This window comes from Phyllobates terribilis, unplaced genomic scaffold, assembly GCF_046119375.1.
Source record: "Phyllobates terribilis strain yellow unplaced genomic scaffold, ASM4611937v1 Scaffold_5__5_contigs__length_657084704, whole genome shotgun sequence".
Taxonomy (NCBI): domain Eukaryota; kingdom Metazoa; phylum Chordata; class Amphibia; order Anura; family Dendrobatidae; genus Phyllobates; species Phyllobates terribilis.
This window is the reverse complement of record NW_027362765.1, coordinates 405,566,917-405,582,598: the sequence shown is the minus strand read 5'-3', so window position 1 is coordinate 405,582,598 and position 15,682 is coordinate 405,566,917. Positions and strand designations below refer to the sequence as shown.

The window sequence follows — 15,682 nt, the reverse complement described above, 5'->3', positions numbered from 1 at the left end:
GCTCATGTGACATTTGGACAGCACACAGGTGGACGTCTTGTCTCTAAGCATGTGACTTATGAAGGTAATTGCTTGCACCAAAAATGTTTAGGGGCTTCATAGAAAATGGGTGAATACATATGCACATGACAATTTTTAGTTATTTTATCCAATAAATTTAACTTTTGCCTGTTTTTCTCACTTCACTTCATCAACTTAGACTATTTAGTGCTGATGCATCACACACAAATCAGATTGCAAAAATATTTAAACAGGTTGTAATGTACACACTAGGACACCTAAACAAACGAGGAGCCACGGATGCTGAAAAGTAAGAGGGATCCCGTCCAGTGGCAACAGAATACTGACCAGAGTCCTGCAAACTTACTAGCTCATCTCTAATGTTTACCACCAAGCTCATGACATATGACAAAATCCTGTCCATATGCCTTATTGGGGAAAATGGATTACACCAACATAGCACTAATGGTCACTGCATTACTACATTTTCCCTGTAGCAATTGCTCTATAAAAACGTTATTACAAATGCCAACATTTAAAAAAAAAAAAGACTTGAATGGATCGTTACAATGTTTATTAAATTAAAACATTTTTGTTGAGGTTTTCAAAAATTTTACATGAAGGTGCAGGAACGCTGTGGTCCCCATTACTCTATTAGCTCTATCCAGACCATTGGAAGGAATCATTACGTAATGATGGTGGCTGAGATTCAGGGGACGAGGTCAAGGACTCAATGATGTTGGCTGAGATCTAAAGGGACGAGGTCAAGGACTTAATGATGGTGGCTGAGATCCAAGGGACGAGGTCAAGGACTCAGCAATGGTGGCTGTGATCCAAGGGACGAGGTCAAGGACTCAGGGTCAGAGCGATACATTAACTAATCAGCGGTTCTTGTCTACGGCCTCCCCATCAATTAATGTTCACCCTTCAACGCGGAAACCAATTCTCCACTTTCTTTCAATTCCTGTATGAGGGAAACACAGAATCAAATGAAGAGAGAGCAAAGTAATGGAAGGAAAGCGCCATAATTAGTGATGAGCGAGCGTGCTCAGGTGCTTACCAAGTATCTTCAGCATGCTCGTATATTATGTTCGAGTCCCTGCGTCTGCATGATTAATGCTGTTAGGGAATCCTCACATGTGTTGAGGCTTTCTAACAAACAGGCAATCCCTGCATGTGTTGAAGCTGTCTAACAGCCATAAATCATGCAGACGCAGGGACTCGAACATGCTGAAGATACTCAGTAAGCACCCGAGCATGCTCGGTTAAAGGGTTAAATGAGCATGCTCACTAATGACTAGCCATAATCCTATCAGATCTGTATCTAGAAGGTGTGAAAAACCAAAATGGAGATGCCCCTCATGTGAATGGGGAAAACACATCACTACAAGAGGCTTACAAAGAGATAATAGTCTCCAAATTCAGGTCAGAGTGAAGGATGAAAATGCAGCTCTGAAGTGGGGACTTAACAGGTTATATAAAAAGTTAATCTAAAGAAAAAAGTTATTTTGTAAACAGAGCCTGTATTGTACTTCAGAGCAGCATATATAATTCTGCAGCTCTGTGCAATTTTGAATGCACTATTCATTTTACCATTCAATGTACTGAAACTTGGGGAAAAAAAATTCCAAGTGTGATGAAATGGTGAATAAAATGCAATTCCGCCATTGTTTTTTTTTTGTTTGTTTGTTTTCTTGTTACGGTGTTCACTGTGTGGTACAAATGACCGAAACATGACTGTCCACGTCCGTGCGATTACGGTGATACCAAACAAGCATGGAATTTTTTTTTCTATTTAAGTGATGAAAAATATTTCAGAATATTGCAAAAAAAATGAATTATTTCGCTTTGTCGCCATTTTCTGAGACCCATAACATTATTATTTTTCTGTTAATGGGGCTCAGCGAGGGTTTGCTTTTTCTACCGTGAGCTGCTGATTTTATTATTGATACCAATTTTGTGTACGTACGTTTGATGCTTTGACTTGATCATTATTACATTGTTTAGGGAGGTGAAGTGACCCAAAAAATGCAATTCTGGCATTTAGATTTTTTTCTCCTTACCGCATTTACCGATCGGGTCAATTAATTCCATATTTTAATGGATCAGACTTTTATGAACGCGGTAATTCCAAATATGTTTTGGGGATTTTTTTGCTTGGTTTTTTTTTACATTCTTTATTTTTAATGGGGGAAAAGATGGGCGAGTTGAATTATATATATTTTTTTCCATTATTTAAAAAAAATAAAAAATCTTTATTTTTTACATTATTTTTTTAGTCCCCTTAGGGACTTAGAACTTGAGATTGTTTGATTGCTTATACTACATACTGGAATACTACATCTTGGGACTTCTATGGAGCTCAACCAACAGCTGAGCTTCTCAAGAAGGCAGATGACAGCGACGGGGGTCTTCAGCAGACCCCCGGCTGTCATAGTAACCCACCAGTCTCCCGAGGACATGGGGAAATTATGGGAGCTGATGTTAGAGATTGACAGCACCATTTAAATGGTTAACAGCCATGGACAGAACTTGATGCCGGCTCCTGAGCCCCTCCACATGTGAGAATCCTTTCCCAGGACATAAATGACAAGTCTTTTTTGCAGAAAAGCTATGGAGATATACATTTATGGCCCCCAGTTACCATCCCTCTATATCTAACCCCTTCGATGCTGTTGTCGCTATTGGCTGCAGCATCTAAGTGGTTAATCTGCGGAGATCATAGCTTGCACTGATCTCAGGAGTAACAGTCCTGGTACATGAATTGAACATGTCCATCGTACATGACGTACATGTATGCTGAAATCTCTAAAAGGGTTTTTCTGGGGATCTTAATATAGGATTGGTTCGACTTCCAGCAATTCCACCGATCGCCTGATTGTAGGGTCCACACCGCACAAGAATCGGCACATTTTATTCAAGCGTGAGCTGTTCACTGCTGTCTCGAGGAAACGCTGCTTTAACCCTTTCATACTCAATGAATATAGTCCTAAGCTACCTTAACTATGTCCAAGCCTCCGATCAGCTCTCCTTTGACATACAGCTGTGGGTACGTGGGCCAATTAGAGAAGGTTTTTAATCCTTGCCGAACCTAAAATGAGAGAGAGAAATATAATAAATACATAAAATACATACACAGGACAAGGACAGCGCCATGTCCAGCACCTAAATCCATCTCTGCATTGGATACATTACATAATAGTCCAATGCGGTGTCAGAATGTCTGACGTCTTTTGTTACATCCATTTCTGAAAAAGCTGTGAGACTGCTAATATGACAAAGACCAAAGTGGAGGTCACTCAGATTTTAGACATTTTTGCAACAGGAGAAATAAAGATGGTAATTTCCCATTTAAAATTGTATAATATAATCATATATTAGATATGGACATAGATATACATTTGAAATTGCTCCAGAAAATGAAGTATTTCTCCCAGAAAATTTTTGCAGTTACATATGTTTTGTTATACACATGCTTATGTCCTTTCTGTGTATGGGAACAACACACAAAAAAAAAAAAGGCAAATTGGACATAATTTCACCCAAAACCCCCAAAATAGGCCGGACAAAATTGTTGGCACCCTCAACTTAATATTTGATTACTTAAAATTTGATCTGGAGCAGACTGCTCCAGGTCTCATATGTGAAGGCGCCTTCTCCCAACAGCAATTTTATGATCTCTCCACAGGTGATCAATGGGATTTAGATCCGGACTCATTGCTGCCACTTCAGGACTCTCCAGCGCTTTGTTTCCATCCAATTCTGGGTCCTTCTTGAACTATGTTTGGGGTCATTGTCCTTCTGGAAGACCAATGACCTAGGACGCAAACCAGCTTTCTGACACTGGGCACTACACATTGCAACCTAAAATCCTTTGGTAATCTTCTGATTTGATTCCTTGCACACACAGTCAAGGCTCCCGGTGCCAGGGGAAGTAAGACAACCCAAACATCTTTGAAACTCCACCATATTTGACTGTAGGTACTGTGCTCTTTTCTTTGTAGGCCTCGTTCCATTTTAGGTAAACAGTTGAATGATGTGAGTTACCAAAAAGATCCATCTTGGTCTCATCTGTCCACAAGACGCTTTCCCAAAAGGATTTTGGCTAACTCACATACAATTTGGCAAACTGCAGTCTAGCTTTATGTCTCTGTGTCAGCAGTGGGGTCCTCCTGGGTCTCCTGCATTTCATTTCATTCAAATGTCGATGGATAGTTCATGCTGACACTGATGCACCCTGAGCCTGCAGGAAGGCTTGGCTATCTTTGAACTTGGGGCTGCTTATCCACCATCCAGACTATCCTGCGTTGCAACCTTTCATCAAGGTTTCTCTGCTGTCCATGTCCAGGCAGATTAGCTACAGTACCATGGGTTGGGGTTGTAATCTTCTTGATTATGAGGCACACCGTGAGATCTCTGGAGATGGTTCTCATACAGTACTCTTCTCCTCTTTCTGTTCTCCATACTTAGTGTAGCACACACAGACACACAATGCAAAGATTGAGTCAACTTCTCCCCTTCTTATCTGGTTTCAGGTGTGTTTTTTTATATTGCCCACACCTGTTACTTGCCACAGGTGAGTTTAGACGGACATCATGCTTGAAACAATGTGGTTTACCCACAATTTCGGAAAGGTATCAACAATTTAGTCCGGACTATTTTTGGAGTTGTGTGTGAAATTATGTCCAATTTGCCTTTTTTTCTGTTTTTTTGCATTGTTCCAATACCCACAAAGGAAATAAACATGTGTATAACAAAACGTGTGTAATTGCAATACATTTCTGGGAGAAATACTTAATTTTCTGGAACAATTTCAAGGGAGCCAACATTTTCAATCATGACTGTAAGTACACAGTCATTCCACTACCAGAATAGTGAGTGCAGCTCTGGAGTATATTACAGGATGCAACTCAGGATCAGTACAGGATAAGTAATGAAATGTATGTACACAGTGACTGCACCAGCAGAATAGTGAGTGCAGCTCTGGGGTATAACAGAGGATATAGCTCAGGATCAGTACAGGATAAGTAATGTGATGCTCCTACACACTGAATGCAGCAGCAGAATAGTGAGTACAGCTCTGGGGTATAATACGGAATGTAACCCAGGATAAGTAATAACACGTACTTACAAAGACTTCAAAAAACTGTTTAAATCATCAACATTCTGGAGTGTGGATGTACAGACATTATAAATAAATGGTTTATATTCTTTTCTCACCTCTTCATCCTCCAGTATGTCAAACGTTTCATAATCCACACTGAAAAAAGGGAAAAGTGGGAAACATGAGTAACTTATCAGTAAAAAAAAAAAAAAAAAAATCTAACGTTGCCATGCAGTACAGGACGAACTATAGCTTTCTATAAAAGTAAAAGAACTAAGACCTGCACACCTTTATTATAAATGCAGATGCACAAATACACTATGTGGGCAATATAAGAACATATACGCACAATGCGTCAGCAGACTGCGACTAATGAATACAGGAACTACAATACTGCTGCAAAGGGTAAAAAACAGAAGGTGCTTGATCAAAGGATGTTACCCAAGTATCTAACGTTTACCGCAATCGTGGAGTTCACGTATTCATCAGTCGCAGTGTGCGGACTAGAGATGAGGGGATCGATTCACAGGACTCCGTATAAGGGTCCAGCTCAATGCTACCTGGCGGCCAGACACGAGTCTGCGAATCTCATACCTTCCAGCAACCCGGCGCGGCATTGGATTTGTCATGGCTGGTGCAACATCATCTGTGTGACTGTGCTTTATTCATCCTCTTTAGGTCCAGCTTGAGTCTCTGTTCCTGGTGTCTGCTATTGTCTGCAGCGTTGATTTTGTGTAGACGGTGCTGCAGCCAGTCAGTGAGCTCAGCAGATCTAAGCTGTTGAAGCTATCTAATCGAACAGAGCAGCTGAGCTCGCTGATTGGTTGCAGCACTGTCTACACGATATCAACGCTGCAGACAGTAGTGGGAGAGCAACAGCACAGAAACTCAGCGCTGGACCCGGGGAGGGGCAGTAAAGCTCATTTTGCTATTTAAAAACAAACTGCAGCCAGGGAACATGGGGTTTACCAAGAAACGTTAATTGAAAAAAAATGACCAGTTGATTAACCAATTTCTGACTTCCGTTTTTGCAGTTTCATTTTTTCCTCTTCTTCCAAATGCCATAAATTTTTTTATTTCCGTCTAAATAGCCATATGAGGGCTTGTTTTTTGCGGGACGAGATATACAGTGCCTACAAGTAGTATTCAACCCCCTGCAGATTTAGCTGGTTGACACATGCGGAATTAACTTGGCATTGTGACATTTGTACTGTAGATCAGCCTGGAAGTGGGAAATGCACTGCAGCAAATTTTTTTATTTATTTATTTTTTTTTTTTTAAATGTTAAAAGTTAATTCAGAGTGTCATTTATTATTCAACCCCTCAAACCACAAGAATTCTGTTTGGTCCCCCTAAAGTATTAAGAAGTAGTTCAGGCACCAAGAATAATGAGCTTCACATGTGTGGATTAAAGATCTCTTTTGCCAGCCTTTTCTGACTATTTAAGACCCTCCCCAAACTTGTGAACAGCACTCAGACATGGTCAACATGGGAAAGACAAAGGAGCATTCCAAGGCCATCAGAGACAAGATCGTGGAGGGTCACAAGGCTGGCAAGGGGTACAAAACCCTTTCCAAGGAGTTGGGCCTACCTGTCTCCACTGTTGGGAGCATCATCCGTAAGTGGAAGGCTTATGGAACTACTGTTAGCCTTCTACGACCAGGACAGCCTTTGAAACTGTCCTCCCGTGCTGAGGCCAGGCTTGTCCGAAGAGTCAAGGCTAACCCAAGGACAACAAGGAAGGAGCTCCGGGAAGATCTCATGGCAGTGGGGACATTGGTTTCAGTCAATACCATAAGTAACGTACTCCACCGCAATGGTCTCCGTTCCAGACGAGCCCGTAAGGTACCTTTACTTTCAAAGCGTCATGTCAAGGCTCGTCTACAGTTTGCTCATGATCACTTGGAGGACTCTGAGACAGACTGGTTCAAGGTTCTATGGTCTGATGAGACCAAGATCGAGATCTTTGGTGCCAACCACACACGTGACGTTTGGAGACTGGATGGCACTGCATACGACCCCAAGAATACCATCCCTACAGTCAAGCATGGTGGTGGCAGCATCATGCTGTGGGGCTGTTTCTCTGCCAAGGGGCCTGGCCATCTGGTCCGCATCCATGGGAAGATGGATAGCACGGCCTACCTGGAGATTTTGGCCAAGAACCTCCGCTCCTCCATCAAGGATCTTAAGATGGGTCGTAATTTCATCTTCCAACAAGACAACGACCCAAAGCACACAGCCAAGAAAACCAAGGCCTGGTTCAAGAGGGAAAAAGTCAAGGTGTTGGAGTGGCCTAGTCAGTCTCCTGACCTTAACCCAATTGAAAACTTGTGGAAGGAGCTCAAGAATAAAGTCCACATGAGACACCCAAAGAACCTAGATAACTTGGAGAAGATCTGCATGGAGGAGTGGGCCAAGATAACTCCACAGACCTGTGCCGGCCTGATCAGGTCTTATAAAAGACGATTATTAGCTGTAATTGCAAACAAGGGTTATTCCACAAAATATTAAACATAGGGGTTGTATAATAATTGACCCACACTTTTATGTTTAAAATTTAATAAAATTCAACTGAGCAACAACTTTTTGGTTTGTAAGATTTATGCTTCTGTTCATAAAACCTACTCTCGTTTGAAGTTTGAAGGCTCTAACTTATTTGCATCTTATCAAACCAGCTAAATCTGCAGGGGGTTGAATACTACTTGTAGGCACTGTACTTTTGAATGACATCATACATTTTATTATGTGATGTACTAGAAAGTGGGGAAAAAAATTCCAAGTGCAGCGGAATTGTGAAAAAAGTGCAATTTGACAATTGTTTTTTGTTCTTCTATTGACCATGTTCACTATACGGTAAAACAGACTGGGCAATAGGATTCTCCAGGGAAGTTAGATTACGGCGTTACCAAACACGTATAGTGGTTTTGGCTTTTTTATTTAAGTGGAGAAAAAAAATCGTAAATTTGGAAAATAAATAAATAAATAAAATAAAAAAAAATTCACTTGTGTGTCGCCATTTTTCAAGACACGTAATGTATTCAATTTTAGGTCAATGGAGCTTTGTGAGGATTTAGTATTTGTGCCCTAAGCTGACATTTTTATTGATACCATTTTGGGGTAGATACAATGTTTTGATCGCCTCTTATTGCATTTTTTTTAGTCCAAAAAAAAAAGTAATTGTCGTTGCCATTTTTTTCTGATTACACCCATTTAACAATTTCCTTAATTTTATACATAGGACTTTTACGGACTTCGCAATACCATATATGTGCGCATATATATATTATATATACACACCGTATTTTTGGACTATAAGACGCACTTTTTCCCATTTTGGAGGAATGTGGGGGTGCGTCTTATAGTCCAAATACTATCTCCCTGTGTATACTGTGGCTCTGCGTGGTAGGAGGTCTGGGGGAGCAGCAGCGGGGGATCTGCGGGGCACAGGAAGCAGCAGCCGACTGCTGCAGCCTGTGCTGTGCCAGCTGCTAAAGAAAATTAATATTCCCTGCTCCCCAAAGACCATGGGCATGGGGAGCAGGGAATATTCATTTTCCTTAATAGCCGGCACACTGTACCGCAGCGCGGCTCTTGCTGAGCACTGTGTGCCCGCTATTAAAGCTCATGGATATTTCCTACAACCCACTCCCATGGGTTGTAGTGAATATCCATGGTCTTTAATAGCAGGCACACTGACCGCAGAGCGGCAGCAGTTGCCACGCTGCGGTACAGTGTGCGCGCTCTCACACTGTGTGAGGGCGCATGGCAGGGACGCCACGCGCGCCCTGTCATGCGCGGCTCACACAGTGAATGTCAGCAGCAGAGCGGGACAGCGCTGGAGGAGAGAGGAGGGGAGTATGAGTGTTTATTTTTTTTGTGGGCAGCAGGATGGGGGCTCAAGGGGTGCCAAGCATACCAGGATGGGGGATCAAGGGGTGCCAAGCATAGCAGGATGGGGGATCAAGGGGTGCCAAGCAGAGCAGGATGGGGGATCAAGGGGTGCCAAGCAGAGCAGGATGGGGGATCAAGGGGTGCCAAGCATACCAGGATGGGGGATCAAGGGGTGCCAAGTGTGACACCCCAGGGGTCTGGTTGCCACAGTGATAGAGATATTACGTCTGAGAGCAGGTGGGAGGTCCTTTGGTCAGGGATCCTGTGCATGCCACACCTCCTGCCCAGTCTTGGGAGGGGAAGGACTTCCCCTATATAAACCTGGGGCTGAGGCAGGGTAGAGAGTTCTGAGAGGAGAAGACAGGGAGCAGAGCTGCTCTATGGGCTCTGCTCCACAGGCAGGCCCTGTCCAGGGGCCTGAGCCTGGAGTTAAGAAGAGTAGCGAAGAGAAGCAGCATAGCAAGAAACATCAGGAGCTCTGTGGGGAGCAGTGTTACAACGAGTCAGGGGCTGGCAGCTGCAGAGCTCGCCCTGACTGAGAAGATTTCTAACCGGACCCGGAGTCCGAGGCTGTGGGGACTAACTCCTACCCAGCAGCAGAAACCGTCCGGCAGAGGATTTCAGGTCCTCTGGCCCAGAAGCCCGAAGGCACGGTCACACGCGTGGGACCAGCACCGCCATCGTGGAGCGGAAGCCATTAGAAGGCCCCGAGTCACCGGCCATACGGGTGAGCACCACACGGTACACTCAGGGACGTGGGCTACTTATTCCCGCCTCTAGCAAGGTAGCCAGAAGAGTACAGTTAGTTGGGAAGGCCTACAACTCCGCCTGGCCAGGGGAAATCCCATCTGCTCAAGGACTGACCAGGCCCCTATCACTAGCAAGTACTCCGGGAGGGTCTATCTTTGTCACCAGTAAAGACCCTGAACTACACCGCACCGTCTCTGAGTGGTTCCTGCTACCCCCATCATCCACGTCGGCTGCCCTGAGGCCATACCCCTCCCGTTGGGGGTTATACCATCCACGCTGCACCATCCTTCCACCGGCCTCAGCGGTCTGCCCCGCAGCGGCAGCTCCATAGCTGCATTCAACGGGTGGCGTAGTCACCAACCATCTACTGCTAGTACATCGCCGCTCAGTTTGACTCCCTGGGCACGGACCGGGTCGCCGCCACGAGACTACAACCCTCAAGAGATCCGGCTCCGGGTAAGCTCCCGCGTGCGCAACGCAGCGCGACACAGGCCCAGGGGCGCGTCAACTTTGGCGTAGTCGGCAGGATTTCGTGCCCGCAACCACCGGGTACTGCGTGCCTGAAAAGCAAAGACTGTTCAAACTTACCAGTGGTGAAGATTCCCGCTATCCGTGGAGGTTTCCCGCCATCCGGCGCCATCTTCTACCTTCTTCCCGCCATCCGCGAAGTTTTCCCGCCATCCGGCGCCATCTTCGACCTTCTTCCCGCCATCCGTGGAGTTTTCCCGCCATTGGACGCCATCTTGAGGACGCCGCACGGGAAGAAGAGGGGCGTGGACTCCGAAAGCGCGCGAGAACTGAAGCCCCGCCTCACGTCCGGACGTTGCGTAAGGTCCTGGAAGGAGCCCAGCAGACGCCGACGTCACCGGAGCGCGACGGAAGGTCCTCAACCCTGACGATCCACTGCGGAGCCGCGGCCTACGGAACAGGATCATCGCAAGGTAGGCCACGGTCCACTAGGGGGGAGGAAGATGTCGGATACGGAGGAGAGCTTCACTGCCTCAACCCCCGCCAGCGCCACCGCTGCTGCAGTTATGCCCTTCACCATGCCCTATATCCCGGGAGCAGCTTGGCTACCCCAGTACTCAGGGGAGTCACATACCCTGCATGACTTTAGAGAAAAGCTGGATAGCCTCTTCCAGGTGTACCCCCTCACAGAAGAGCAAAAAGTGAGCATCCTGGTGGCCCAACTAACCGGGGCAGCCAAAAGGGAAGTAAAATCCTGGCCACCTGGGAGGAAGACTGTCGCAGGGATACTAACCTGGCTGAAGGACACCTTTGATACCCGCACCTCAGCCGAGATTAAGCTTAGATTCTACGGGTGCAAGCAGCGAGCGCATGAGAGTATAAGGGACTATGCACTAAACCTACAAGAGGCCCTGAGGGCCATAAAGCAGACCGACCCTGATGGGGTGGGAAACGAGGACAGGCTGTTGACTGAACAATTTATAGAGGGTTTATATTGCAATGCCCACCGAACCCAGTTGCGGGCAATGGCCTTACAAGATCCCCATCTGGACTTTGCACAGTTCAAGGACAGAGCCATCCGGGTGCTCCGAGAACCGGCACCGGGTAGCGTTGTGACCCACAGGCGCCCAGCTATCACTTACCACCAGGAGGCGGCGCCCTTGTCGGCAGGGCCTGTGGGAGCTGATGCGCAGGCTTTGGACAATGACCCGGCTCCAGACCTACGCCATCAGGTCCAAGAGCTAGCTAAGAGCGTTGCTGCGCTAACCCGAACTGTGCAGTCTTTACAGGTTTCCACCCCAGGGAAGATCCAGCTGGCATCCGGACCGGAGGACATCCCGTGGCGTCGACCAAGGAGGACCCCACCGGCCAGAGGAAGACCCAGTGACCGATACAGCGAGGACGGACGACCCATCTGCCGCCGCTGCAATCAACCCGGACATATGGAAAGCAGGTTGCCAAGAACGCCAGCTCCGGCGAGCAGCGAGTGCTCCAGAAAGAGATCCGGGCACTGATGCGACGGCAACAGGTGGAACTCTCCGGCGTTCTTTTTAGGAGTCCTTGGTGGATTTACCGGGAATCCTTGTACATAGTTGGAGCGTAACCCAGGATGGACTAAAGACTGTTAAGGACTCGGGGCAGGACAGGCCCCTACCTGGTTACGTCTCCCTGTTTTGGTGAAATGGACACCTTGCTTTTCAAAACTGCACCCGGTTGCGGACACGCCGTAACCATCTTATGTGTTTTTCTTGTTGTATTGTTATTGCTATACCTTGTTATGTTTTTCTAAAAAATATGTTTAGTCCCGGAGTACTAAATTTCACTAGGGGGGAATGTGACACCCCAGGGGTCTGGTTGCCACAGTGATAGAGATATTACGTCTGAGAGCAGGTGGGAGGTCCTTTGGTCAGGGATCCTGTGCATGCCACACCTCCTGCCCAGTCTTGGGAGGGGAAGGACTTCCCCTATATAAACCTGGGGCTGAGGCAGGGTAGAGAGTTCTGAGAGGAGAAGACAGGGAGCAGAGCTGCTCTATGGGCTCTGCTCCACAGGCAGGCCCTGTCCAGGGGCCTGAGCCTGGAGTTAAGAAGAGTAGCGAAGAGAAGCAGCATAGCAAGAAACATCAGGAGCTCTGTGGGGAGCAGTGTTACAACGAGTCAGGGGCTGGCAGCTGCAGAGCTCGCCCTGACTGAGAAGATTTCTAACCGGACCCGGAGTCCGAGGCTGTGGGGACTAACTCCTACCCAGCAGCAGAAACCGTCCGGCAGAGGATTTCAGGTCCTCTGGCCCAGAAGCCCGAAGGCACGGTCACACGCGTGGGACCAGCACCGCCATCGTGGAGCGGAAGCCATTAGAAGGCCCCGAGTCACCGGCCATACGGGTGAGCACCACACGGTACACTCAGGGACGTGGGCTACTTATTCCCGCCTCTAGCAAGGTAGCCAGAAGAGTACAGTTAGTTGGGAAGGCCTACAACTCCGCCTGGCCAGGGGAAATCCCATCTGCTCAAGGACTGACCAGGCCCCTATCACTAGCAAGTACTCCGGGAGGGTCTATCTTTGTCACCAGTAAAGACCCTGAACTACACCGCACCGTCTCTGAGTGGTTCCTGCTACCCCCATCATCCACGTCGGCTGCCCTGAGGCCATACCCCTCCCGTTGGGGGTTATACCATCCACGCTGCACCATCCTTCCACCGGCCTCAGCGGTCTGCCCCGCAGCGGCAGCTCCATAGCTGCATTCAACGGGTGGCGTAGTCACCAACCATCTACTGCTAGTACATCGCCGCTCAGTTTGACTCCCTGGGCACGGACCGGGTCGCCGCCACGAGACTACAACCCTCAAGAGATCCGGCTCCGGGTAAGCTCCCGCGTGCGCAACGCAGCGCGACACAGGCCCAGGGGCGCGTCACCAAGCATACCAGGATGGGGGATCAAGGGGTGCCAAGCATACCAGGATGGGGGATCAAGGGGTGCCAAGCATACCAGGATGGGGGATCAAGGGGTGCCAAGCATACCAGGATGTGGGCTCAAGGGGTGCCATGCATACCAGGATGGGGGCTCAAGAGGTGCCAAGCATACAAGGATGGGGGAATCAAGGGGTGCCACGCATACCAGGATGGGGGATCAAGGGGTGCCATGCATACCAGGATGGGGGCTCAAGGGGTGCCATACATACCAGGATGGGGATCAGGTGGTGCCACGCATACCATGATGGGGTATCCAGGTGTGCCATGCATACCAGGATGGGGGAATCAAGGGGTGCCATGCATACCAGGATGTGGGCTCAAGGGGTGCCATGCATACCAGGATGGGGGCTCAAGAGGTGCCAAGCATACAAGGATGGGGGAATCAAGGGGTGCCATGCATACCAGGATGGGGGATCAAGGGGTGCCATGCATACCAGGATGGGGGCTCAAGGGGTGCCATACATACCAGGATGGGGATCAGGTGGTGCCACGCATACCATGATGGGGTATCCAGGTGTGCCATGCATACCAGGATGGGGGAATCAAGGGGTGCCATGCATACCATGATGGGGTATCAAGGGGTGCCATACATACCAGGATGTGTGCTCAAGGGGTGCCATGCATACCAGGATGGTAGATCAAAGGGGTGCCATGAATACCAGGATGGGGGATTAAGGGGTACCATGCATACCAGGATGGGGATGAGGGCCACATATACCAAGATGGGGGATATTAACAGAATTGGGGGACATTACCCCAATACCAGTGTCAGCAGCAGACTCCCTCCCCTATAACAGGGCATCATGACCAAATTTTTTGCTTAAATATTTTTTTTTCTATTTTTCCTCCTCTAAAACCTAGGTGCGTCTTATGGTCCAGTGCGTCTTTTAGTCCGAAAAATACGGCATAATATATTTTATATATATATATATATATATATATATATATATATATATATATATATATATATATATATATATATATATATATATATATATATATATATATATATATATATAGTACAGACCAAAAGTTTGGACACACCTACTCATTTAAAGATTTTTCTGTATTTTCATGACTATGAAAATTGTACATTCACACTGAAGGCATCAAAACTATGAATTAACACATGTGGAATTATATACTTATTATTATTGTTATTATTATTATAGTCCTACCAAATATAGTACAAAACAAATTATATATATATATATATATATATATATATACATATATAGAGTGCCTACAAGTAGTATTCAACCCCCTGCAGATTTAGCTGGTTTGATAAGATGCAAATAAGTTAGAGCCTTCAATCTGCAAACGAGAGTAGGTTTTATGAACAGAAGCATAAATCTTACAAACCAAAAAGTTATGTTGCTCAGTTGAATTTTATTAAATTTTAAACATAAAAGTGTGGGTCAATTATTATACAACCCCTACGTTTAATATTTTGTGTAATAACCCTTGTTTGCAATTACAGCTAATAATCGTCTTTTATAAGACCTGATCAGGCCGGCACAGGTCTGTGGAGTTTTCTTGGCCCACTCCTCCATGCAGATCTTCTCCAAGTTATCTAGGTTCTTTGGGTGTCTCATGTGGACTTTATTCTTGAGCTCCTTCCACAAGTTTTCAATTGGGTTAAGGTCAGGAGACTGACTAGGCCACTCCAACACCTTGACTTTTTCCCTATTGAACCAGGCCTTGGTTTTCTTGGCTGTGTGCTTTGGGTCGTTGTCTTGTTGGAAGATGAAATTACGACCCATCTTAAGATCCTTGATGGAGGAGCGGAGGTTCTTGGTCAAAATCTCCAGGTAGGCCGTGCTATCCATCTTCCCATGGATGCGGACCAGATGGCCAGGCCCCTTGGCAGAGAAACAGCCCCACAGCATGATGCTGCCACCACCATGCTTGACTGTAGGGATGGTATTCTTGGGGTCGTATGCAGTGCCATCCAGTCTCCAAACGTCAAGTGTGTGGTTGGCACCAAAGATCTCGATCTTGGTCTCATCAGACCATAGAACCTTGAACCAGTCTGTCTCAGAGTCCTCCAAGTGATCATGAGCAAACTGTAGACGAGCCTTGACATGACGCTTTGAAAGTAAAGGTACATTACGGGCTCGTCTGGAACGGAGACCATTGCGGTGGAGTACGTTACTTATGGTATTGACTGAAACCAATGTCCCCACTGCCATGAGATCTTCCCGGAGCTCCTTCCTTGTTGTCCATGGGTTAGCCTTGACTCTTCGGACAAGTCTGGCCTCGGCACGGGAGGACACTTTCAAAGGCTGTCCTGGCCGTGGAAGGCTAACAGTAGTTCCATAAGCCTTCCACTTACGGATGATGCTCCCAACAGTGGAGACAGGTAGGCCCAACTCCTTGGAAAGGGTTTTGTGCCCCTTGCCAGCCTTGTGACCCTCCACGATCTTGTCTCTGATGGCCTTGGAATGCTCCTTTGTCTTTCCCATGTTGACCATGTCTGAGTGCTGTTCACAAGTTTGGGG

At 46.8% G+C, this 15,682-nt stretch overlaps 1 protein-coding gene across 2 annotated transcripts in view; it reads right to left on the bottom strand.

Moving 5' to 3' along the window:
• Window positions 1-557: 557 nt before the first annotated feature.
• GLRX3 (glutaredoxin 3) overlaps window positions 558-15,682 on the bottom strand; it is a 47,837-nt gene continuing 32,712 nt past the window's right edge. The window contains exons 9-13 of one of the 2 annotated variants that reach the window (XR_012322092.1): window positions 5,221-5,260; window positions 2,999-3,091; window positions 846-964; window positions 764-804; window positions 558-721 (exon numbers count right to left, since the gene is read on the bottom strand). Coding sequence is in view for 1 of the 2 variants with exons in the window: in XM_073685094.1 (XP_073541195.1) it covers window positions 914-964; window positions 2,999-3,091; window positions 5,221-5,260 (184 nt within the window). In the remaining variant the exon portion in view is untranslated. Of the gene's footprint in view, window positions 965-2,998; window positions 3,092-5,220; window positions 5,261-15,682 lie in introns of both variants that reach the window. The other variant, XM_073685094.1, reaches the window with a different exon arrangement.